Source organism: Cucumis melo, chromosome 6 (assembly GCF_025177605.1).
Source record: "Cucumis melo cultivar AY chromosome 6, USDA_Cmelo_AY_1.0, whole genome shotgun sequence".
Classification (NCBI taxonomy): domain Eukaryota; kingdom Viridiplantae; phylum Streptophyta; class Magnoliopsida; order Cucurbitales; family Cucurbitaceae; genus Cucumis; species Cucumis melo.
Genome location: NC_066862.1, coordinates 17311590 through 17338254, shown reverse-complemented (window position 1 = coordinate 17338254; position 26665 = coordinate 17311590). Strand labels below are relative to the sequence as shown.

Sequence of the window (26665 nt, the reverse complement as noted above, 5' to 3'; positions counted from 1 at the left end):
TACCTGGAAAATGGGTAAAACATTTTGGAAAGGGTGAGCTATGAAGCTCAGTGAGTGACTCAGTTTAAAACTATGAATTTAAAGATAAGAGCACGTGAAAACTTTACACATATAAATCTGTTTATACAAGTTGTAAATGTAAATGTGTAATAGTAAGAATAGCTTCCTTAAATACTCAGCATGTTCATCATTGAAATCTAGCAAGGCATATCAAGTATATCGAAGCATTTTAACTAACATGACAAATCTACGTTGTGTAGGGTACACCTAGTACAACAACGTTTACAAGCACTACGATGTAGTGGGGCCCGCCCAGCACTCACGACAGCATCGTTCTTACGGAGTACACTCAACGTCAACAACGAAATCTAACAAGTGTGCACACGGTAATCTCTAGCCTCAGGCTCAAGATCTCAGTCATGTAGTTAATGAAAATTTCATAAATCATCATAAAATATTAAAACATGCCTGCTTATAAATTTTACACAAAGCTCGAACTTTACTCAGCTCTTTCGTGGAAAATTGTAGTTCTTAAAACAAAACTTCATACTAATTCATGCTTTGCTTAAAATATTGTGGTTTAAATACTTTCCAAACATTTAATATCTACGTGCTAGCATAAATTTCTTTAAGAAATCTAGTCTCCAAATGTATACTTGAAAATAGTCATGAAATTCAAATACCTTGCATGGCTTTGTAAATAAACATTTATCGCATTCAATCATAATAACAGTTATGGAAAATATTTCAAAGTTGGTTTTGTCACTCACAGTCTTGGGCTAGATCCTTGGTCTATAAGCTCGGTTTAATTCTTCTCGGCCTGCCAACAACCCAACCGAGTATTAAAACCCTAAACATTCTGGTTTCCTAAAGATATACATAACATGTCGCACCAAAGATGATGCTCACGAAAACAAAGCTTAAGAAATAAAATCCTATTTCAACAATTCTCTAAAATTTCCAGATTTCTAACATAAAATTCAAAGGACTATAACTTTCTCAATACTTAACCAAAATGAGTGTTCTTTATATCAAACTCTTCATTTTGAGATCCTCTAAAACTTACCTGAAGACATATAAATCTGATTCCCCGTGCATAAACACATATAACCCTCAAAACAGAACCACTTCCAGAATCGCGCGCACACGACCTCTTTAACTTGTCCCTACAATTTAACCAATTTTTAGTCGTTTTTGGTTTACAATTTCTTCATGAAAGTTGTAGTAAATTGAATAAGCTTTCCAACCATACCAAATAGAGATTCGAACGCCACCGATACACTCTGAAATACAAGAAAAACCAGAGACCTCCTGATTTCGAGTGAAAACCAACTGCCCTGTTTTCTTCATCAAAAAGCACCAAATGAATAACCGAATTTGCTCCAACGTTCTTCATAAAGTTTGTTTGAAAATGAGTTAACTTTCAGTAAATGTAAATCTCACCTCTTAATTCCTTTTGAAGAGTTCAAACCGAATTAAAAACCAGTGATGTGCAGAATGAACTAAAATTCAGCCATTGATACACTTTGCTTGAGTTCTCCTCCTCTTCTTCAACCTAAAAATTCTAGTAAAAATTTCTCTTCTTCTTCCAAACTCTCTCTTAGAAGTTCTCTGCAAATTGAAGAAGGAAAAAGAAAAAAAAAATAAAGGGAACTTGGATGTCTTCAAACTCTTGGCGGTGAAGGGAAGAGAAGAAGAAGAAGAAAAGAGAAAATGAAATTTTCTTCTCCTTTTCTTCTTTTTGTCCTTTCTTTTCTTTCTTTTCTTTAATTAATTTAATAAAGCTATTTAATATATAAATATATATATTTATATTTACACTTAATTTCCATTTTCTTTTTCTTTCTTTTTTCCACATTTAAAGAAATTAAACCAAGAAAATATCGGGTTTACATAAAGAGAGAGATTTTGATGGGTTTAATGGAAGAGAGAGAGTGAGTATTTTGGGGAAGAGAAAAAATGATTATGATGATAAAGAATTATTATTTTGGCATTAAATACATTGCACTATTCATCTTCCTCTTCAACCAAACCCAAAGGAAGAAACCCTAGCAAGTCATCGCCGCCGTCGCCCCTCCCTTCTCTGCCAGTCGTCGCCGTCGACCCTTTGTCACAAAACAACCGAGCCGGTAGCGAATCCGATCTCCAGCCGATTTCTTCCTCGCAGCCGCGCCTCTCCAGTCGATCTCTTCCGCCAGCTGCCTCCACGAATCCAACCGTCGCCAATCGCTCGATCAGCCACACCGTCGCCGCCGCGCACCGATCGTCGAAGCCCGCGAAGCTCAGTCGCACCGCACCTCCGCAACCCGAGCCACATAGTCGTACCTGACCGCATCCTCGCTCCTCGCATCCACCCCTGTCGAGCCGTACGCGCGCTGCGTCTCACTGCTAGCCGAGCCGCATCCGCCCCGTCGAGCCGTACGCGCACCACGTCTCACTGCTAGCCAAGCTGCATCCACCCGCGTCGAGCCGCACGCGCGCCGCGTCTGCACAGCTAGGCGAGCTGCATCCATCCGTGCCGAGCCGCACGCGCGCAGCACCTGCACCCGAGTCGAGCCGCGCCTGCACCGGAGCCGAGCCGCGCCGCGTCTCTTTCCTTCCTGTCAAGCCGCCAAGCCTTTTTGAGCCACCTAGTTTTTTCGGTCCTTCCCCACCTATCGTTGGTAAGTTTTTGGTAAGTTGGTTGGGTTTTTGGCATACCCAACGAAGAGTAATTTTGGTTTTTAAATAATTTAATTTTGGATTAAATTAAATTATCTTTGTAAAAGGGCCGATTGGACCAATTGGAGTTTGGAGCGTGGGATTTCCGACTTAAAAGAAATTATTGCAACCTTGATCTCGGGTAAGTTGCTCGAACAATCCTTGGACTTCATTCCATGAAGGTTAGGTTATTAATTGTTGTTCCTAACCATTTAGGACTTGCGACTTGAGAAGCGGGTGACCTTACTGTTAGAATTCGATTGAGTAAATCTCTAGGTAAGAGATTTCTACTACTAGCTCTACGACTAGAATCATGAGACCGCATGCATTCCTAGTTAAGCACTTGAGGACTAGACTGCATAATGATATGTTAATTAATGAGGTCATGATGTGACTGATGACGTGATTTGATATGATAGCATGGTTTAATGTGATGACGGCTAGTTATGGCTTTATGTTTGAATATTGTGATAAAATGTGATATGATGATTAGACTAATATGATTACGAGATGATGCCATGTTATATGTATGCTATGGTTAGGGTACCTGTTAGCTTAGCCTATTAGCGTCGTACTTGCATGGGTGTCCTTCGGGATCACCACCTATTTAGGACTGCGTAGTCCGACGGGACTGCCAGTCTAGCATGGATATAGATATGATTCGAGTGATTCAACGGGATCCTTGCAGCCCGATTATCTTAGCGTTTCCTCCAGGTTTACTACAGACCAGTATGTCCTAGGTGCTCCCTCGGGACACCGAAGACCAGATTCTGTTCCTACGGGAGTGCATGTTGCACGTGTTCGAGAACGTGCCAGTTATTGGGTACCATTTTCAGAACTCTAATAGGAAGTTAACAGGCACCTAGTGGGACTAGTAATGGGTCTCTTACTGAGTATTTTATACTCACTCTCTCTATGTCATATTTTTCAGGTAAAGGCAGAGGTAAGGGTAAGGGCAAGCTTGCGAGTGACCAGAAGTGACCGTGGCGAGCCATAGGGATTTATGCTTCCGCTTTACACCCCGTTTAAACATTTAGTACTTGAGTTTTCATTTTTCTTTATTTACTATTTCGTTTCTTTAAAAGTAGATAGGGCCCGGTAGGATTTTAATATTTGTTTACATTTCGCACATTACCCTGATTTGGTTTTTAAATAAATAAATTTTGGAGGTTTTATTCATTTTAGCCAAACTTTATAACTTCAATTATGTTATTTACATTTAGTAATGACTTCGCCTCAGTATAAGGAGTTGGGTCATTACAATTTTGGCCTCGTTATTCTATAAAAGAGGCTACAATAACTTGTATTTCTATAAGTTATCAGCTTAAATCATATAAGGACCTCCGCCGCCAAAAGACACAGCAGCTAAGAAGTGAGAATGATAAAGAAGTTGCTACTTTTCCACCCCCTTCGTCGTTTAATAGGAAGTCATTAACCTCAAGGGTAGAGGTTGATCCAACCCATAAGAACCAACCTATCAAGGAGCCACTACGAAAGAAATGAAGAAAACAACAAAAGGATCCTTGATGATGACTCCCTCATCGAATCTTCTCACCTAGATAACCCAATACCCTCTTCCTTTCTATAAAATGAAGATAAACCACCTCTTCCTCGCGAAGATATTGAAGACCCTCCTCTGCTTCCAAGCGAATAAATTTTTTACCCTCCTCCACCAACTTTCCCTTTCCACCCTAAATCAGTTATCTCCCCTAGTTAGCATAACCCTGGCCTGACTTGTTCCAAAATCAACCTCTTTCATCCCCCACCTACCATGGACCCCTCGCATATTCACTCCCATTTTCCATCTCACTCTCATTACAGCCAGCCTCTTTCTCCCAAGTTCCAAACTCCTTAAGGTTCTCTTTCACTACGATCATCTGTGTTGCCTAGTAAAGCACCCATAAACCCATCAATCATCAACTTAGACCTCGAGCATATTGATTTAAATGTTCATGTTGTGAACTTATCTAAAGGTGATGTTTTTATATAGAAGGTGGCAGAGGAGGTAGAGATAGTTGACCCTGAGCTTCCTTTGACGGTTTATGACCCACTCTTCCAAGACATCCCTATTGAGGAAGATGCATGAGAGAAGAGTTCGAAGGAAGAAGCACAACTAGAGGAAGAAGCCCCTACGGAGAAAGAAGTTGAGCTTCGCAATGTACTTCACAATGTCATCGCGAAGCTCATGAACGCGGCTTTTAAAGAAGTGGTCTTGGAGAATGTGGCGATGAAGGATCAAATCACCAACTACACTCAGATGCAAGGCTTAGAAGCCACAGTCTCCACCCTCAACTCCATGATTCCACAACTCTCCTCTGCCCTAACCAGCTTAACAAGTTTGATGATCGCTTACTCCAACCAGTCGCATCACATTGCAGAACAACACAATATGCAATTTGCAGCACAAATGGAATATACACATGCGGTGTTTGTACTGCGTGTTACCTAACCTATCATTGTACCTGAGTTGATCGCGCCAATTCCTCCCATTCATATTTTAGATCCTACTCTTGGCAAACTTGACCCTTGCCTAGAGAATTAAATTTAGGGGTGTAATGTTTGAGTTTTTGTATTTTGCCTTACTTATCTTCTATTTTTTTGTATGGAGCTTTTTGCAATTATTAATCAAATTTCTATCATCTCTTTCTTTTTATTCATGTGATGTACTTTTCTTAGTGCATGCTTCATTAATGCATACTTTGCTTGCTTTCTCTTGTTTTGCGCAAGGATAAGTTTCATGATGAAAATTATGCGAAGTGTAATTTAATTTGTACCTAGGGATGAGATTTTTCCTAGCGAAATGAACTTAGTGAATATTTCTTGTAGTCTTTAGGTGAGTAAGCTTTATCTCAAACCTGTTTTGTAAATTTTTCAACATTCATCTTATCATTCATCTTGTAAGATTTAATTTTGGGGGTGTGTGAGGTCCGAGTCAAAGCTTTCAAAAAATCAAGGAACCCATTCCTTTTAAAAAAAATCAAAACTAACTCATTTGTTGATTCTAGATTCAATTGAAATAAGAATTCCTATGTTGCTGCCTCTCACCAAAGTAAATAAGAAGCAAAGCTTCGTAAAAACATGAGAATAAATAAACAAGTGGCGATAAGAGTATAGTTAAGTAGAGGAACGGACTCATAGAGTACCTATGATTTCCCACTCAATGCTCAATGTAAATAAATAACTTAGTTAATAAAAATGTTTGCAAGAAAAGAAAGGAACTAAAAGTTTTTTAAAACAACAAACATTTCGCAAAAAGAGAAAATAAGATCTTCCAAAAATGAACAAGGGTATTTTGAGACTGAAGTTTACTACGTTTAGAATGTAGAAATATTTTCAAGTTTAGAGTAGGCAAAGAAAAGAAGAAATGCTAGAATGCGAGATAGATTAGAAAAGCATTCCGAAAGGTTTAACAATGTGCACGAAACAAATCATGTTTAGAATCCTGAGACGATGCTTGAGGACAAGTATTATTATAAATTTAGGAGTGTGATAACTTGTAGAAATACAAGTTATTATAGTCTTTTAAGTAAAATAATGAAGTCTTATCGCATGAAAATAGAAGAAAATGGAGGAAAAAGTAGGTGATTTGATTAATCTACGAAATGCATGATATAAAAGAACCTTATCCCTATTTTACTATGTTCTAGTGCTCTAATCACAGGATTTTAGGCAAAAAAGAGTGCAGCTCGGCGATATCATGACTACAAGAAATCTGACCTTTAATGTCGGTTTAAAACCGACATTAAAGGACTTTAATGTCACTTGACAACCGACATCTTTGCGAGCGTTATTAAAGGCCTTTAATGTCGGTTGAACTTTAATGTCAGTTTAAAAACGACATTAAAGGCCTCTTTAATGTTGGTTTAAAAACGACATTAAAGGCATTTAATGTCCGTTTTCAACCGACATCTTTGATATTGTTATTGAAGCCCTTTAATGTCGGTTGGGCTTTAATGTCGTTTTTAAACCGACATCTTTGATAGTGTAATTGAAGCACTTTAATGTCGATTGGGCTATGATGTCGTTTTAAAACCGACATTAAAAAGGCCAGTAATGTCAGTTTAAAATCGACATTAAAGGCTTGTTTTTGTCAATTTTTAGAAATTTATATTTATTTAATTGTTGTATTATTGTCCATTTTTTATAAACCAACATTGAATCCATATAGATAAATATTTTTCTCGCTCCAACAAATTAATAAAATTAATATTATTTTAGAAACTATAATATTTATCTTTTACATTTGTATACACAAAATGAAAACTTAATATTGTGTTTATATATACATTCTACAATAGTACATGAAACAAGATCCTAATACAAGACTTAAATAAGAAATCCTAAACGCCTTCTCAGTCTTCAACCTTCAACGATCGCCTGGCTATCTACAGAATCGCTTAGCTTTCAATTTGATTACTTCAATCATTCTACAAGCAATATCAAAATAAACCATTTAATCTAATAACTTCTAATTTCTATCATCTCCATTATTGCAAAAAAACATGTCAAGCATAGTAGTAAGCAGTTCTATAGCCTGTGGGGACTCATAGGAGAAAGAAAAGGTCCCCTAAAATGGGAGGAATTAACAACCAAAATCATTGACTTTCATTTACACCACATATAGTACACAGAAAGTTCAAAGGGTCTCCCAATCAGGTTCAAAACACAATGTCATTCATAATACAACCAGTTATGTCCACAAGTTCTTCATTATTTAACTAACCATCAGAATATGTTGCAAAAACATTTACTCTCAATGTAGTATAAGCATTAATCTATTGAAAGAATGTTTAAATAAATTTTGTCATTTTCCTCCAGAATTTGGAATTACCTCACAATTCAATGGTACTTTGTACGGATCATCGATACCAGCAAAGCCTGTAAAAATATGAAGAGATCATCAAGTAAATCTAAGGAAGATGATAACAAGTTGCAGTGACCTTTGATCTTCCCTGCCCGTGCAAGCTTATACAGTCCTTTTGCATCTCTTGCTTCACAAACTTCAAGAGGAACATCGATGAACACCTATATATTTTTAGCAAATTTTTGTAAAATATATTTCAGATGCAAGGTAAGAAACCAGCTTAAAATCTATAGTATGCAAAAATGAAGAGATACCTCAATAAAGTATCCATCAGGCAAAATACCACGACAGACATCTCGATCCCTTCGATAAGGAGATATCACATTAGCAATGCAAATAACTCCAGCGTCTGCAAACAGTTTTGCAACCTCACCTAGTTTATGGAAGAGGTATACTAATTAGAAATCATTAACATAACAGGCCAGAGTGTTATTCTAAATGATAACGAATCAAACTTACCGACCCTCCTTATATTCTCAGCACGATCTTCTGCTTTAAAACCAAGGTCGCGATTCAGGCCATGCCTCACATTGTCCCCATCGAGGATATAAGCTAACTTTCCCATTTTGTATAAGCTTTTACTCAAGGCACAGGACACAGTGCTCTTCCCTGCAAATTAGCTAAGCATATTTAGAAAATTGGGCCAGGTCCAAAAAGTCCCAAACCCAACTAAACTATTTCAGGCCAAATTATTTTCTATCCTTTTCACGAAATCTTTTAAAAGAATGGCCTCAAAAATCAAAATCAAAATGTTCCATTGTTGAGTTTGGTCTATAATCCAAACTGTAGGTTTCATTTGAGGACAATCTAAACTATAGGTTCTCTAAACCATGATTTAATCATAATAAGTCAAAAACCATTCAGCAGTAAAAGCAAAAGACAAAAGGTTTAATGACAAACCTGAGCCACTGAGACCTGTGAACCATATCACGATCCTTTCTGCTCAAAGTTCTATGTACACCACTCTGACTTGAATCCCTAAACTCTTTGCTCAAACTACCAGATCAGAGTGGAAATTGGCTCTATATTATGACATAGTATGTAGAGGAAGAAAAATATTTAGCTCAAAAGAAAATTTCATTGCAAACATCTTCATAGTAGAAAAAAGTCTCCAAATCTCTAATAATGAGGCTTTCAATGACATTAAGCCTAAGCTTTCAATTAGATCGCTATTTTTCACTTGATCTTATTTAAAGTCAACTTAGAGTTTGAATAAAAATTTGATTTTTTTCAGTTCTATCTAATAAACATCAATCCAAGCATTTGAAGAATTGTAAAAATTTAATTGTTTTAAAATAGAAATCGAAATGGAGGACTTTTTAAGGTTCTTAATTTGCAATTTAGACAATGATAAAATTGAGATCACAGTAGAATCATCCAAAATTGCAAAAATCTTCAATAGTAAAAAGGAGGGAAAATGAACATTTTGTACCCAAATGCGTCACCAACAATGAGAAAAGCAACATTAGAAGTACGAGCTTTGGAGAGTATCTGGTCGACCTTCTCCTCCGCCATTTCCCGATATGCAATTGTAATAATTTTTTCGTAGAGCTTCTCCTGTTCGTAAATTCAAATTCAGAAAATCTCAGAGAGAAAAATAATTTTGTGATGGAGAGATTATGGAAAAAAGAGAAGTACCAGAGAAGAAATATCGTCGGAAGTAAGGCTAAAGGATAAAAGAGAAGTGTAAGCTTCCATGTAAACCTTTTCGCATTTTCTCACACATTCAAGAGCAGGTGGGGGAGAGAAAACTGACCTAATTATGGTAGTAAGATAAGTGTCCCATTCAAGTACCTTATAATTGTAACCATGTCATAAATCTAGGAAGCATATAATAGGGAAGAAAAAACCACTAATGTGATAGAGCATAAACGTAAGGAACAAAAAGGTAAACAATTAAGCATCTTAATTATCACAATCAAAGAAAATGCACAAATGTGCTCCCACTCACTGCATGTCACACCCCCTCCCGGACTACCTGCTACCTTAGATCGAAAGATGGCGTGAAGCCGACAAACAACGCTTTTCTGTACCTGTATCTGTCGACTCTGCTTAAAACTTTCATGTGATGAACTTGCCAATCTAGTATATAAACTATTGTACATGCCAGAAAACACAGCGGATCCTAGGTAAGTCAAACACAGCTAGTCAAACACATACATGAAGTGTACCTCAAAATTTACCGATTTCACGAGTGAACCTAAAGACACCTTAATCAAAATATAAGCAACAAAATTTACACAACTACAGCTCCTAAAGTTTATACAAACTGTGGAGTATCTATAACACACAAGGGTGTATATACACCACAACACAACAGACTCTATGCCCAACTCAAAAAACGTACTGACAATCGATAATGAAGCTTTCGCAGACTAAGGCAGTCTATCAGGCACCGGGAAGTCGATCTCTACCTGGAAAATGGGTAAAACATTTTGGAAATGGTGAGCTATGAAGCTCAGTGAGTGACTCAGTTTAAAACTATGAATTTAAAGATAAGAGCACGTGAAAACTTTACACATATAAATCTGTTTATACAAGTCGCAAATGTAAATGTGTAGTAGTAAGAATAGCTTCCTTAAATACTCAGCATGTTCATCATTGAAATCTAGCAAGGCATATCAAGTATATCGAAGCATTTTAACTAACATGACGAATCTAGTTGTGTAGCGTACACCTAGTACAACAACGTTTACAAGCACTACGATGTAGTGGGGCCCGCCTAGCACTCCCATCATCTTTGTCGTAGTGTTGCCCGCTCAGTGTCACAATCGTAACTTCTCGACACGATTGTGCGGTACTTGCTTAGCTCAATCAGCAAGTCAGCCGTTCGAAAATCGGAATCCGCGGTCAAACTCGCGGTATGACGTAGCCTCCCTTCTCGTTCTTGGAAAAATATTTTTATAAAACGGGAGAGAGAAAGTAAATAGTTGAAAACGTCATAAAGAAAGCATTGAAGACTGTCAATTGCAAGGAAAATAACTCAACATGCAAAGAGTGCGACAAGGCTTGGGCGGGGGTCGGACTTAGTCATGTACCCCCTATAGTACATATTGAGAATTTTGGCCTTGGCAGGCTTGCATATGAAAAAGCCGAAATGTCACACTATGACTCGGCGACACCTAAACGAAAGAATTAACCTAAACTACTTTCAAGACATAAAGATAAAGTGATTTGGGGGTATTCGGGCATATGACCAACGGTAACTAATACGTTGGACAATTATGCCCCTGACATTCTCCCCCACTCAAACGGTTGACGTCCTCGTCAACTGGCGAAGCTGGAGCTCTTCGGTCTTCTGCATCCACGCTTCAAAATCTTCAACAGGTCTTCCACTGGTTACCTCCACGAGGGCTTCTTCCGCTTCACTAGGAATTTATGTATCTCCCTCGTGGGCCTTCTACAGGTCCTTACTCTATCAGCAAGGCCTTCCTCGACTTCTCTGTCTTCCTCCAGGTCCAGGTTGACAGGCAATCGTACGGCGTTGTTGCACCGTCACTTGGAAGCTTGGTCATCCCCTCTAACTCGAGGGGGCATTGCTTTTGATCTCCCCTTTCCTCCGTCGGCCTTGAAGCTTCTTCTAGACACACTTGAGCGATGTTGGCCATCTGTTCACATTCTTCTTCAACTCGGTGGACTTGAGGGCGGTTCCCTAGACAAGGGCCATCAGCGATGAGCGGCAATGCAGAATGCCTCTTATTTTCAATCTCAAACGGACTTTTCTTGATCAGCGAGTCGGTCTGAGCACTATAACCGAATTGGGTTACCTTCAGCAGTTGAACCCAATTCTCTTGTCTGCCATCAACACAATGATGCAGCTGTTCTGCGAGCACACAACTGAGTTGCTCGGCTTCGACTTCAGGAGTCTTGGTCGCCCCGACGACCCCAAGACTTGGCCCCTCGATCATGGCTTGCTTTGAACCATTGAAGGCGACCTGACACTCGAGGTTCTCGCTCCATTGAGTGTCTTCTCCTCTCGACGACCCACCCTGGTGGCACTCTCCCACATGACTCAGCACGCTCACCTGGCCCTGCGCAGAATAACACTTTCCTCCCTTGGCATCAGTAAGACCCAACGGCACCACGGGGGACTCGTATGCTTCATGCCTAGTGACACAATTTTTCTCGAGTCCCTTTGCCTTCATTGTTCTTACTTGACATTGCCTCGGTCGGTCGTTTGACTTTGGGAGATGCTTCACTCCACGTGGGCGGCCATCAACACACTGTTGTGGGCTTCTGTCCTCCTTCTTCAGGGAAAGGACGCGGGCTCCATACGGAGCTTGTACGGGTATACTACACCCTGTATTCGACAACATCTCTGACGGTTTCCGAAGTTTGGTTAACTTCGATGGCGCCATGCGATAAGCATTTTTCGCATGCGCGTTTGCCTCTGATGGCGACTCTACCCCATGGTCGGTTCTCCTCCGCATCAACGAGGACTTGGGCCATCTACTTGGCATCACACCATGGCACTTCTCTGGGACACACAGAGTGTCCTTGAGGACTGTCTCCCCCGGCTTTTCCAACGCCCCAAGCAGGATCTCTACAGACAGTGGTTCCTCTTGGGCGCGACTCTCGTCTAGCTGCATGGCCGATATCATTCTGAACCCGTTAGGCTGCCGAATATTTGCTTGCACTACCGTAGGGAAGGATCCAGTAATCGCTAGACATTTGGCTGACGGCATTGGAATGACTTGATGTTCAAGGAGGAACTCCATTCCCAGTACTACATCAAAGTCGTCCATCTTTACAACCACAAAGTCTACGGGGCCTCTCCATCCTCCCAACTTTATCGTTGTTCGCTTCACCAATCCGACGATGGGTAGGGCAATGGAATTCACGGCTTTCATCTTTCCTGAATCCCTCTCCCAACGGAGCCCTAGACGCCTGGCTTCTGCCTCTGTAATAAAGTTGTGGGTTGCACCAGAATCAACCATTGTGCTCTTAGTCTGTTTTTGGTTGATCCAGGTGTCAACATACATCAGGCCCCCTTTTGTTGGTACGTGTCTCTCCCCTGACTTTTTCTGGAGAGACGACATGTACTTTATGGCCCCAATCCGAGTCTTCTCGCCTCCATCTACCAGGTCCGCTTGGTCCTCAGCACGATTTGACTTATCGTCTAAGTCTGCAATTAGTGAGGCCTGAAACGCATGGAAGTCGACTTTATTCGGGCATTCTCTTGCCATATGTGGCTTACCACATATGTAACAACTCAGGCGGCGCTTGGGTGGGCTTTGATTATTCGGCCTTTGCCATGTGTTATCTGTGTTTGACTGGTGAGATCTTCGGTCTTTACCAGTGTATTCGTCTCCCCTGACAGTTTTGGGAGAGCTCGGGCGACCATCCCTGTTCCTTCTTGGCGAGGAACTTTGGTTACGTCTCGCATCTTGAGAGTCATTTGTCAGATCGAACAACCGTTCGGCTGCTGCATATGCCGACGTGAGGTCTTGGACCCTTTGTTCATACAACTTGGCCCTCGCCCACGGTTTCAGCCCTTCGACAAAATAGAAAACTTTGTCTTTCTCTGACATATCCCGGATGTCTAGCATTAACCCTGCGAACTGCTTCACGTACTCCCGAATCTCGCCAGTGTGTCTTAGATCGCGCAATTTTCGCCGAGCCAGGATTTCTACATTCTCGGGGAAAAATTGCGAGCGGAGTTCTCTCTTCAGGGCATCCCACGTATCTACAGTGTAACGTCCTTCCTGTATGTCTACGTATCGGGACCTCCACCACAACTTTGCATCTTCAGACAGATGCATCGTTGCCAACATCACTTTGGCTTCTTCGGCGACAGTGTTTGTAACCTTGAAGTACTGTTCAAGGTCGAAAATGTAGTTCTCCAGGGCCTTAGCATCTCTTGCCCCACAGAAGGGCTTTGGTTCTGGGACTTTTACTTTGCTAACCGAAATTGCTCCTCCAGCTGGAGCTTGGTTAGCCATTGCTCGCATCGTGAGACTCAGCCTTGCGTTCACGTCTGCGATTTCATTTCTAACGACATCGAGGGTGACTTTAAAATCCTCCGACATGCCGTTTATCATCTCTAAGAGTGTCTTCTGAGTGTTATCAAGCTCACTGACGCGTTCTTCCACGTGGGCAGCAAAACCTGAAGAACTCTCCCCACGCTCGTAGTTAATAGTTCTTCTGGCGTTGGTGTTTTCTTCTAGGGCGTCAACCCTTGCCAACAACTCTTTTATTGGCAACCCTTCGACACGGCCAGCTACCGCATCGATCATGTTAGCTTTCTCAGAAATTTCGTCGACACGAGACTCCAAGTAGCGGATGGAGTCGGGAACTTCGACTAGGTAGAGCATCTGCTCCTCTATCTCTACTAGTCGGTCTCTCTGGGCCTTGCCCGATGGATTCGACGACGACATGCTTCGGTGTAATCGTCAATTAGCCAATTTGGCTCTGATACCACTTGTCACAATCGTAACTTCTCGACATGATTGTGCGGCACTTGCTTAGCTCAATCAGCAAGTCAGCCGTTCGAAAATCGGAATCCGCGGTCAAACTCGCGGTATGACGTAGCCTCCCTTCCCGTTCTTGGAAAAATATTTTTATAAAACGGGAGAGAGAAAGTAAATAGTTGAAAACGTCATAAAGAAAGCATTGAAGACTGTCAATTGAAAGGAAAATAACTCAACATGCAAAGAGTGCGACAAGGCTTGGGCGGGGGTCGGACTTAGTCATGTACCCCCTATAGTACATATTGAGAATTTTGGCCTTGGCAGGCTTGCATATGAAAAAGCCGAAATGTCACACTATGACTCGGCGACACCTAAACGAAAGAATTAACCTAAATTACTTTCAAGACATAAAGATAAAGTGATTTGGGGGTATTCGGGCATATGACCAACGGTAACTAATACGTTGGACAATTATGCCCCTGACACCCAGCACTCACGACAGCATCGTTGTTACGGAGTACACTCAACGTCAACAACGGAATCTAACGAGTGTGCACACGGTAATCTCTAGCCTCAGGCTCAAGATCTCAGTCATGTAGTTAATGAAAATTTCATAAATCATCTTTAAATATTAAAACATGCCTGCTTATAAATTTTACACAAAGCTCGAACTTTACTCAGCTCTTTCGTGGAAAATTGTAGTTCTTAAAACAAAACTTCATACTAATTCATGCTTTGCTTAAAATATTGTGGTTTAAATACTTTCCAAACATTTAATATCTACGTGCTAGCATAAATTTCTTTAAGAAATCTAGTCTCCAAATGTATACTTGAAAATAGTCATGAAATTCAAATACTTTTCATGGCTTCGTAAATAAACATTTATCGCATTCAATCATAATAACAATTATGGAAAATATTTCAAAGTTGGTTTTGTCAGTCACAGTCTTGGGCTAGATCCTTGGTCTATAAGCTCGGTTTAATTCTTCTCGGCCTGCCAACAACCCAACCGAGTATTAAAACTCTAAACATTCTGGTTTCCTAAAGATATACATAACATGTCGCACCAAAGATGACGCTCACGAAAACAAAACTTAAGAAATAAAATCCTATTTCAACAATTCTCTAAAATTTCCAGATTTCTAACATAAACTTCAAAGGACTATAACTTTCTCAATACTTAACCAAAATGAGTGTTCTTTATATCAAACTCTTCATTTTGAGATCCTCTAAAGCTTACCTGAAGACATATAAATCTGATTCCCCGTGCATAAACACATATAGCCCTCAAAACAGAACCACTTCCAGAATCGCGCGCACACGACCTCTTTAACTTGTCCCTACAATTTAACTGATTTTTAGTCGTTTTTGGTTTACAATTTCTTCATGAAAGTTTTAGTAAGTTGAAAAAGCTTTCCAACCATACCAAATAGAGATTCTAACTCCACCGATACACTCTGAAATACAAGAAAACCAACTCCGAAATACACTCTGAAAACCAACTGCCCTGTTTTCTTCATCAAAAAGCACCAAATGAATATCCAAATTTGCTCCAACGTTCTTCATAAAGTTTGTTTAAAAATGAGTTAACTTTCAGTAAATGTAAATCTCACCTCTTAATTCCTTTTGAAGAGTTCAAACTGAATTAAAAACCAGTGATGTAAAAAATGAACTAAAATTCAGCCATTGATACACTTTGCTTGAGTTCTCCTCCTCTTCTTCAACCTAAAAATTCTAGTAAAATTTCTCTTCTTCTTCCAAACTCTCTCTTAGAAGTTCTCTGCAAATTGAAGAAGGAAAAAGAAAAAAAAAATGGAACTTGGATGTCTTCAAAATCTTGGCGGTGAAGGGAAGAGAAGAAGAAGAAGAAAAGAAAAAATGAAATTTTCTTCTCCTTTTCTTCTTTTTATCCTTTCTTTTCTTTCTTTTCTTTACTTTATTTAATAAAACTATTTAATATATATATATATTTACACTTAATTTCCATTTTCTTTTTCTTTTTTTTTTCTTTCCACATTTAAAGAAATTAAACCAAGAAAATATCGGGTTTACAACTTACCTTCCCTTTAGAAAATTTCGTCCTCGAAATTTAGAATGTCCTTAACTGAAAAGTATCGGATATCTCTTCTTCATCTGATATTCTGGTTCCCAAGTTGCCTCCTCCGCTCCATGATGTCTCCACAAAACCTTTATGAGTGGAATCGTTTTGTTTCTCAAAACTTGTTCCTTTCTGTCCAGAATCTGAACTGGTTCTTCAACATAACTCAAATCTTCTTTTAATTCAACGGGTTGCTCTTGCAACACATGTGATGGATCTGGTATATATTTTCTTAACATGGATACATGGAAAACATCATGTATTCGTGCAAGTTCTATTGGCAACTAAGTCTATACGCTGCTGGTCCCACTCGTTCCGTTATCTGATATGGCCAAATATATCTAGGACTTAACTTACCTTTTCTTATGAAACGAATAACACCTCGCCATGGAGATAATTTCAAGAAAACTTGATCTCCAACTTGGAATTCTAGGTTTCTTCGTCGCTTATCCGCATAACTTTTCTGTCGATCTTGGGCTTTCCTCAGATTTTCTCTGATCAACTTAATATTGTTTGTCGTAATCTGAACCAACTCAGGACCTACTAACTTCCGCTCTCCCACTTCATTCCAGCACACAGGAGTTCTGCATGGTCTCCCGTATAAGGCTTCATATGGTGCCATACCGATACTAGACTGATAGTTATTATTATAAGCAAACTCCATAAGTGGCAAGTGGGTATCCCAACTTCCTTTAAGTTGTAGGACACATGCTCTCAACATGTCCTCTAAAGTTTGGATGGTCCTCTCGGACTGACCATCTATTTGGGGATGAAATGATGTACTAAACTTTGGCCCTGTTCCCATTGCGTTCTGTAAACTAGGCCAAAATTTAGAAGTAAACCTCGGATCCCTATTTGAAACTATGGACACTGGTACTCCATACTGACTCACAATCTTATCAACATATAATATCGCTAGCTGGTCTAACGTAGATGTCATTTTAATCGGTATAAATCGTGTCGTCTTGGTGAGTCTGTCTACTATTACCCATATACCATCATGTCCACTGGATGTACGAGGTAATCCAAATAGAAAATCCATAGTAATATGCTCCCATTTCCACTCTGGCACTGGCAAAGGATTAAGAAATCCTCCTGGCCTCTGTTTTACTGGTTTAACCTATTGACAAATCAAACATCTATCAACATATTCAGCTATCTCTTGCTTCATTCCAGACCACACATAAGTCTTCTTTAAAGTTTTGTACATCTTGGTGCTACCTGGATACATAGCGTAAGTTGAACTGTGAGCTTCTTCTAGAATAGCATTCTTAAGCTCACTGATATTCGGAACACATAATCTTCCTTGTTTAACAATGGCTCCATCTGTTCTCAGCTCAAACTCCACCTCTAAGCCTTTCTTGGATTTCTCAAACTTCTTCTGTAAATTACTGTCTTCTGACTATCTTCTTACAATCTCAGTTACTAGAGAAGACCGAACCTGAAATTGAGCTAAGAGACTTCCTGAATCCTCTGTAGTTACTACTGCCTTAGAACCTCTTAACTCATTCAACAAAGCTACTCGAATACCACACAAGGCACTCTTCGGAAGTCTTGACTTCCTACTTAATGCATCTGCTACTACGTTGGTCTTACCTGGATGATACTCTATAGTACAATCATAATCTTTAATCAGTTCTAGCCATCGTGTTTGTCTCAGATTTAGCTCTTTTTGATCAAAAATATACTTCATAATTTTATGATCTGTGAAAATATGGCACTTTTCCCCGTACAAATAGTGTCTCCAGTGCTAAAACAACTGCTGCTAGCTCAAGATCATGGGTAGGGTAATTACACTCATGCTTCTTCAACTGCCTTGAAGCATAAGCTATTACATTCCCATCTTGCATAAGCACACAACCTAATCCTAGCCTTGAAGCATCACAATAAATCACATAGTCCTTCCCTGTTACAGGAAGTGCCAAAATAGGTGTTGTAACTAGTCTTTTCTTCAATTCCTGAAAACTTTGCTCGCATTTATCTGACCACTCAAACTTAACATTCTTCCTTGTCAAAGCGGTCAAAGGCAATGCCTATCGAGAGAAATCCTCAATAAAACGCCTATAGTATCCTGCCAAACCCAGGAAACTACGTACTTCTGTGGCACTAATTGGTCTTTCCCAATTGACAATTGCTTCTAAATTTTGTGGATCGGCACTAACTCCTTTTGCTAAAACTACATGCCCCAAAAATACTACTTGTTCCAACCAGAACTCACATTTGCTGAACTTAGCGTATAACTGTTTTTCACGTAGAGTCTGTAGAACAATCCTCAGATGTTCCTCATGAGATTCTCTGTCAACCGAATAAACTAATATATCATCAATGAACACAATCACAAACTGATCTAAATACCGATGGAAGATCCTGTTCATAAGATCCATGAAAACCGCTGGCGCATTCGTTAAACCGAATGGCATAACTCGAAACTCATAATGCCCATACCTCGTTCTAAATGCTGTCTTAGCAATATCTGATTCTCTAACCTTCAATTGGTGGTATCCTGACCTTAATTCAATCTTAGAGAATAACGCTGCTCCCCTTAGTTGATCAAATAAGTCATCGATGCGTGGTAAAGGATACTTGTTACGTATTATAACCTTGTTTAACTGTCTATAGTCAATACATAATCTGAGGGTACCATCTTTCTTTTTCACAAAAAGCACTGGTGCTCCCCACGGCGAAACACTAGGCTTGATGTATCCCTTGTCAACTAGTTCTTGCAACTGCATCTTCAATTCTTTTAGCTCGCTTGGAGCCATTCTATACGGGGCCTGTGAAATAGGTGCTGTTCCTGGTAATGATTCAATGGTGAACTCAATCTCTCTATCAGGTGGCAAACCTGACAGATCATCTGGAAATACATCAAGAAACTCTTTCACCACAGGAACATCTTCTGGCTTTAGCTTTTCTCTCTGCACTACTACGATGTGTGCAAGAAACGTTGTGCAACCTTTCCTCAGTAATTTCTCAGCTTTCAAAACTGAGATTAAACTTCTAGAAACGGCCTTCCTCATACCTCTAAAAACCACTTCAGCAAAGCCTGGTTTTCTGAAAACCACTTCCTTCCTATGGCAATCCATAGATGCATAGTGAGCAAATAAGAAATCCATTCCCAAAATTACATCTAACCTCTGCAACTCTAGTGGTAGCAAGTCCACTAGCAAACTGATACCTTCTACTAAAACTTCACAATTACGTAACACCTCATTAACAAGTAAAACGTCACCAACTGGAGTGTATATAGCTAACCCCTCAGATAAAGGCTCTAGCATCCTATTCAACTTAGTCAGAAATATACTAGAAACAAAGGAATGCGTAGCACCTGGATCAAATAAAACATCTGCAGGTACATTACAAATAAGAATCGTACCAGTAATAACGTCTGGTGCGTCCTCTACTTCTTGTTGAGTCATAGCATAGACTTTTCCCTATTGCATCGGTCTTCCAACAACTCCCTTTTGCCTTGCACCACTGGTGCCCTCTGTTGGAACCACTGAAACTCTCGATTGCTCAACTGTCTGGGACCCAACTCCCTGATCTCTCTGAACTGTCATGTTCAACTGCGGACAATCTTTCTTAAAATGTCCTGGCTGTCCGCACTGGTAACATACACCGGCACCTACCAACACTGACCCCGATGGTTCCTGCCACAACTCGTGCATGGTATTCGCCTAATGGTACTAGCAATGGACTCCTGACCTGGTTGCGATCTTACTGTTGATCTAATGGGTTGACTAGGTATTCTCTGGCTCTGTCTCTGAAAAACACTACCATAACTCACGTTCCTCGATGCTTGGCCTCTAGAGCGATTCTTAAAATCTTGACGGCTTGAAATATTTATCCCAGGCGTGAACCTCCGCTGCTCACGGCCTCTAAATCCACTAGCTGTTGAAGTCCCACGACTAAGCTCCACTGCCGATTTCTCTTCTGTTATACTCTGCTCCACACGAAGGGCAGTCTCCACTAACTCAGAGAAATTCGTCCACTTAGCAATGGTTGTAACTGGGGTACGTATTTCAAAACGCAACCCTCTTTCAAACCTTCGGCACCTGTCACTCTCAGAAGCTATAATAACGTCAGCATATCGTGAAAGCTCGGTATACTTCCTCTCATACTCAGCCACTGAAAGTGATCCTTGTTTCAACCCCAGAAATTCATCCCTCTTGGCTTCGCAGTATGTGCTGGGATAATACTTATCTTTGAATATGCCTCTAAAAGTCTGCCAGTCTAAAGCACGTGCATCACTGCGTCTTGCTAATATAGATTTCCACCATCCTTCAGCCTCTTTTTGCAACAAAAATGTGGCCAATCTAACCTTTCGCTCCTCAGGACAATTCATCACATCAAAACACTTTTCAAGCATATTCAACCAGTTCTCTGCATCAGCTGGATCTGTGGAACCTTCAAACACTGTAGCCCCTAACTTCTTTAGTCGTTCAATTCTGTATGCCTTTTCTGGATCACTAGGCTCTGCTCTATCTGGCCTTCCTATTTCCTGTGTTGTTCTCGCAAACTGCTCGTTTCCTGCACCACCTCGAACTCCTAGGGTACTAGATTCCCCTACAGATGGACCTTGGGTAGGACCTTGCATCCCGTCCTGATTCTGCCGGCGTGTCTACCAGTACGTGGTGGCATGACTCCTATAATATGTCAATACATTAGACATACTATAAATACTTAACTCAAATGCATGATACTAAATGTCTACTCACGTATTAATAATAATTGGACTCACTTCTACCCTTACCTAGACCATACTCCACTAGTTCCCTTTAAGCTAACTTGACTTTCAATTATTTACTTTCCAGTTTCTTCTTAGAGCTAACCGCTCTACCTTAATTCCCATGGAGCAAACTGCTCTGATACCAAGTTGTCACACCCCCTCCCGGACTACCTGCTACCTTAGACCGAAAGATGGCGTGAAGCCGACGAACAACGCTTTTCTGTACCTGTATCTGTCGACTCTGCTTAAAACTTTCATGTGATGAACTTGCTAATCTAGTATATAAACTATTGTACATGCCACAAAACACAACGGATCCTAGGCTAGTCAAACACATACATGAAGTGTACCTCAAAATTTACCGATTTCACGAGTAAACCTAAAGACACCTTAATCAAAATATAAGCAACAAAATTTACACAACTACAGCTCCTAAAGCTTATACAAACTGTGGAGTATCTATAACATACAAGGGTGTATATACACCACAACACAACAGACTCTATGCCCAACTCAAAACACGTACTGGCAATCGATAATGAAGCTTCCGCAGACTAAGGCAGTCTATCAGGCACCGGGAAGTCGATCTCTACCTGGAAAATGGGTAAAACATTTTGGAAAGGGTGAGCTATGAAGCTCAGTGAGTGACTCAGTTTAAAACTATGAATTTAAAGATAAGAGCACGTGAAAACTTTACACATATAAATCTGTTTATACAAGTCGCAAATGTAAATATGTAGTAGTAAGAATAGCTTCCTTAAATACTCAGCATGTTCATCATTGAAATCTAGCAAGGCATATCAAGTATATCGAAGCATTTTAACTAACATGATGAATCTAGTTGTGTAGGGTACACCTAGTACAACAACGTTTACAAGCAGTACGATGTAGTGGGGCCCGCCCAGCACTCCCATCATCTTTGTCGTAGTGTGGCCCGCCCAGCACTCACGACAGCATCGTTGTTACGGACGAAGTACACTCAACGTCAACAATGGAATCTAACCAGTGTGCACACTGTAATCTCTAGCCTCAGGCTCAAGATCTCAGTCATGTAGTTAATGAAAATTTCATAAATCATCTTTAAATATTAAAACATGCCTGCTTATAAATTTTACACAAAGCTCGAACTTTACTCAGCTCTTTCGTGGAAAATTGTAGTTCTTAAAACAAAACTTCATACTAATTCATGCTTTGCTTAAAATATTGTGGTTTAAATACTTTCCAAACATTTAATATCTACGTGCTAGCATAAATTGCTTTAAGAAATCTAGTCTCCAAATGTATACTTGAAAATAGTCATGAAATTCAAATACTTTTCATGGCTTCGTAAATAAACATTTATCGCATTCAATCATAATAACAATTATGGAAAATATTTCAAAGTTGGTTTTGTCACTCACAGTCTTGGGCTAGATCCTTGGTCTATAAGCTCGGTTTAATTCTTCTCGGCCTGCCAACAACCCAACCGAGTATTAAAACTCTAAACATTCTGGTTTCCTAAAGATATACATAACATGTCGCACCAAAGATGACGCTCACGAAAACAAAGCTTAAGAAATAAAATCCTATTTCAACAATTCTCTAAAATTTCCAGATTTCTAACATAAACTTCAAAGGACTATAACTTTCTCAATACTTAACCAAAATGAGTGTTCTTTATATCAAAATCTTCATTTTGAGATCCTCTAAAACTTACCTGAAGACATATAAATCTGATTCCCCGTGCATAAACATATATAACCCTCAAAACAGAACCACTTCCAGAATCGCGCGCACACGACCTCTTTAACTTGTCCCTACAATTTAACTGATTTTTAGTCGTTTTTGGTTTACAATTTCTTCATGAAAGTTGTACTAAATTGAATAAGCTTTCCAACCATATTAAATAGAGATTCTAACTTCACCGATACACTCTGAAATACAAGAAAAACCAGAGACCTCCTGATTTCGAGTAAAAACCAACTGCCCTGTTTTCTTCATCAAAAAGCACCAAATGAATATCCGAATTTGCTCCAACGTTCTTCATAAAGTTTGTTTAAAAATGAGTTAACTTTCAGTAAATGTAAATCTCACCTCTTAATTCCTTTTGAAGAGTTCAAACCGAATTAAAAACCAGTGATGTGCAGAATGAACTAAAATTCAGCCATTGACACACTTTGCTTGAGTTCTCCTCCTCTTTTTCAACCTAAAAATTCTAGTAAAATTTCTCTTTTTCTTCCAAACTCTCTCTTAGAAGTTCTCTGCAAATTGAAGAAGGAAAAAGAAAAAAAGAATGGAACTTGGATGTCTTCAAAATCTTGGCGGTGAAGGGAAGAAAAGAAGAAGAAGAAAAGAAAAAAATGAAATTTTCTTCTCCTTTTCTTCTTTTTATCCTTTCTTTTCTTTCTTTTCTTTTCTTTATTTAATAAAACTATTTAATATATATATATATATATATATATATATATATATATTTACACTTAATTTCCATTTTCTTTTTCTTTTTTTTTTCTTTCCACATTTAAAGAAATTAAACCAAGAAAATATCGGGTTTACACTGCAGGCCTCATTTGATTGAGTAGAATATTAACCTGCCACTCTCTCATTTCCTAGCTCTGTCTTACGCCAAACCAAGAGAGCTTTCTTCCCCAATGATAAACTAAACCTCTCAAGACTATTACTACTATATGTACAACAATGATAAACTTAGAAACTGAAGAAAACAAAAAAAACAAAAAAACAAAACAAAAAACAAACAAACTTAGGAACCTTGTTACAAATATGAATTTGCCGAGGAAGTGAGGTCTTGAGCACCATTTATGCCAACAAAAATTGATTACATAAAGAAGAAGAAGAAAGTTAAAAGGCATTCAAGTACTCATTTGTAGTGAAAATGTATCATTCATCATCACTAGACCTATTTTCCCCTTCTGTCACACTATTTCGAATTAATATATATTTGGTACTAAATAGGGGAACCTAAATAAGCTTGTAAAACTCAATGCAACTTGAAAGCAAACAAGGATGAACAAGTTTATATTCTGGAATTGTGTTTTTTTTTTTTTACATTATCTTTTTGCTGCCATTATGTCTAAAAAAATATATATATATAAATGCAAAGTAATCAAGACTGACTTCCGAACAAATCAACTCAGACCAAACCCAGTTTTAGTTTCCTGCCAAGCATCTATAGGAATCTCAGTTAAGGGTACTATAGGAATCTCAGTTAAGGGTACTATAGGAATCTCAATGCAACTTGAAAGCAAACAAGGAAGAACAAAATTATATTCTGGAATTGTGTTTTTTTTTTTTTTTTTACATTCTCTTTTCACTGCCATTATGTCTAAAAAATATATATATATAAATGCAAAGTAATCAAGACTGACTTCCGAACAAATCAACTCAGACCAAACCCAGTTTTAGTTTCCTGCCAAGCATCTATAGGAATCTCAGTTAAGGGTACTATAAATATGAATTTGAACCCATATATAAGATCCCTCTTTATTGTGAATATTCATGCGAGAGGCAAAAGAAACATATTCCACGGTTACAAATGAATATACCAACATATATGGTTAAATATTTCAAGGAAAAATCACTGAAATATTTCCCATTAATGGAAGGAAAAACAAAAGACATATTCACTAATCTATAAAAAAAAATTAGAGGGTTACCAAATGGATACCTATGAAAAGAGAAAAAAGTAACATCAATCAAATCTCCCAATTATTATTTTTGCCATTAGTTGGTTTTGGTGGTGTCCCAGTTACAAATGAATCTATAAAATACATTCAATTTAGATGCTATGAAAATAATGGAAACTTCAACCAATTGGAAAAAGCTTTAATGATCCTCCAATGTAATATAGGATAAAATTGTAAATTCACTCTAATATTGATGATTTCAATTGTAAAGAAAATATACAAATATCAATTGTCACAGTGAAAAAATACATTGGATATAAAATCTTACAACATAGTTTCTTGCAAAAATCAACCTCAGTGTATACAAATGCCGATGAGAAGAGAGAAATGAAAACACCAGAAAAAAAAAAAGTTAAGCACAATCAATTAGTGTACTCTTACCATACACCTCCATCTGTGTCGCAACCGTCTGAAACTGATCATGCTTAAGATGAGGATTTTGATTTTTCTTCCATCTACGTTGCTGAAGAAGTAAAAGAGGAGGGCACCAGTTTGTGAGAAATAGAAGGAATGCCAAAATTCTTGTAGACTTGGAGTCGGAACATTTAATGAAAGAATGAGGCTTAAACGAGAGTGACTTTGAACACTCTCTCCACATTATAGTTCAAGTGGATTTGGGAGTCCTATAGAGTTGCCGCTAGAGGAAGAGCACCAAAGTTATCTTCGCTTGAGGAAGGTTTTTGTGCATATCTTAAGATGAACCATAGTAGATTTTTTCGATCCATAGGTCCTATGCTCTTTCAGAACACTAGCATTGGATAGAGCTTAGTCATTCACAATTTGAACATCCAACGTGAGAGATAGACCATTCGCCAGTAGCAATCCGATACTTTGCAACTCACGGATGGACGTTTGACGGTAGGGAGAAGTGTTAGCGCAAGGTGTGCTTGCAGCTGAAGAAGATGAAGGAAAAGGGAAGGGAAAGGGAAAAGGAGACGGAGAGGCTTGAGAGATGAAGGAAAGGGGAAGGGAAAAGGAAATGGAGAGGGAGAGGCGTGAGATACGGTTGATTTGGGGGTTTGAAATTCTGACAAATGAAACCCTAAATATATCTCTATAAATATGAAACCCTAAAAAAATTAAAATTATTATCTTTAATATATCTTTATTATCAGTTTTAAAAAAGCAGATCTTTAATGTCGGTTTTAAACCGACATCAAAGATGAAGAAGATCTACTTTTTGAAAACCGACATTAAAGATCCGTGGTCATTTTTTCCAACTGACAGCTCAGTTTTCTTCTAGTGGTGATCATGCTTACGTAAGAAGACACGTTCAAACTTTGCGGTGAAAAGAATTACAAGCTAGCCGTCCAAGGCGGTAGCAAACAAAATTGGTCGACAGAAAATTCAGAGAAAGGACAAAATGACGTCTGTGTAACGCTGTTGCAATTTTTCAAAGGCCTTAATAGTCTTTGGTGTCCTATCAACATCAACTCTAGCCTTTAGATAGAGTCTTTCACTCTAGAACAAGCCTACACATTTTTGCCTGAGAGCACGTTCTTACATCATCCATCTTCTCCCTTCTCTTGAGTTTTTGGTGAGAGTCATACCCTCCATCTTCCCTCTCATCAATAGGCAAAAATCAGAGCCAAAGAGTATGAGAAATCACACTATGCGGCATAACATCTTCTTTTCTATTCTAATTTGTATTTTTTTGTAAAAAGTTATCTTCTTAATAGTTTAGAAGTCTGCTCTTAACCAATCTCCCTATCGCATTTAGATTTATGTGATCAAAGCTTAAGTATCACATATAGGTATTAAAAGAAACCTTTATCCTTTTATGCTAAACAATTCAGTATTAAAGACAAATTTGCTTCAATTGGTCTTAACTTATTTAAATTGTTTATAAGTATGGCAGCAAAACTGAATACTTTATATAGAATGATGAGCCTTTCATTGATTTCAAAAATATTCTATACATCTATTCTGAAATACAAGAGATAGATATTAATTAAAATTCTCAACTTTTTGAGAAGCATACAAAACAATTTCAAGTATGAAATATCTATCTAAACAACTTTAGATCTTCCATTTTCTTCAGCGATATTGAAGTGCATCATCATGTCCAAGATATGTTCTCTAACAGAAGTTCCTTCCTTCATTCGCTTGGTGTAAATGTGCTTAATAGCTTCGTGTCTGAGGGATATGAAGGCTGACCAAACATTTCCCTCAATGAATCCATAA

At 38.8% G+C, this 26665-nt stretch overlaps 1 protein-coding gene and 1 long non-coding RNA gene across 6 annotated transcripts; one reads left to right on the top strand and one right to left on the bottom strand.

Moving 5' to 3' along the window:
• The first annotated feature begins 1946 nt into the window (after positions 1 to 1946).
• On the top strand, positions 1947 to 3830 carry LOC127149909 (uncharacterized). Its single transcript, XR_007821778.1, has 4 exons — positions 1947 to 2663; positions 2769 to 2842; positions 2917 to 2976; positions 3632 to 3830. It is a non-coding gene; the product is annotated as an uncharacterized LOC127149909 (long non-coding RNA).
• Positions 3831 to 6917: 3087 nt separating this feature from the next.
• On the bottom strand, positions 6918 to 15737 carry LOC103503027 (adenylyl-sulfate kinase 1, chloroplastic-like). Of its 5 annotated transcripts, none has more exons than XR_007821777.1 (9): positions 15588 to 15737; positions 15401 to 15481; positions 15215 to 15325; positions 9203 to 9320; positions 8997 to 9121; positions 8465 to 8560; positions 8028 to 8173; positions 7819 to 7937; positions 7695 to 7725 (listed from the first exon to the last, which is right to left on the bottom strand). XR_007821777.1 is itself a non-coding variant. In XM_051086302.1 (8 exons), the coding sequence occupies exons 3-8, from the start codon at positions 15252 to 15254 to the stop codon at positions 7119 to 7121; spliced, it is 450 nt and encodes a 149-aa protein (XP_050942259.1). In that variant the 5' UTR covers positions 15255 to 15314; positions 15401 to 15481; positions 15588 to 15737; the 3' UTR covers positions 6918 to 7118. The 5 variants fall into 5 exon arrangements, 3 of the variants coding, with proteins under 3 accessions (XP_050942259.1, XP_050942258.1, XP_050942257.1); XR_007821776.1 differs by having other exon boundaries at positions 15215 to 15314; XM_051086302.1 differs by lacking the exons at positions 8465 to 8560; positions 8997 to 9121; positions 9203 to 9320 and adding exons at positions 6918 to 7127; positions 7532 to 7578 and having other exon boundaries at positions 7641 to 7725; positions 8024 to 8173; positions 15215 to 15314.
• Positions 15738 to 26665: the final 10928 nt, after the last annotated feature.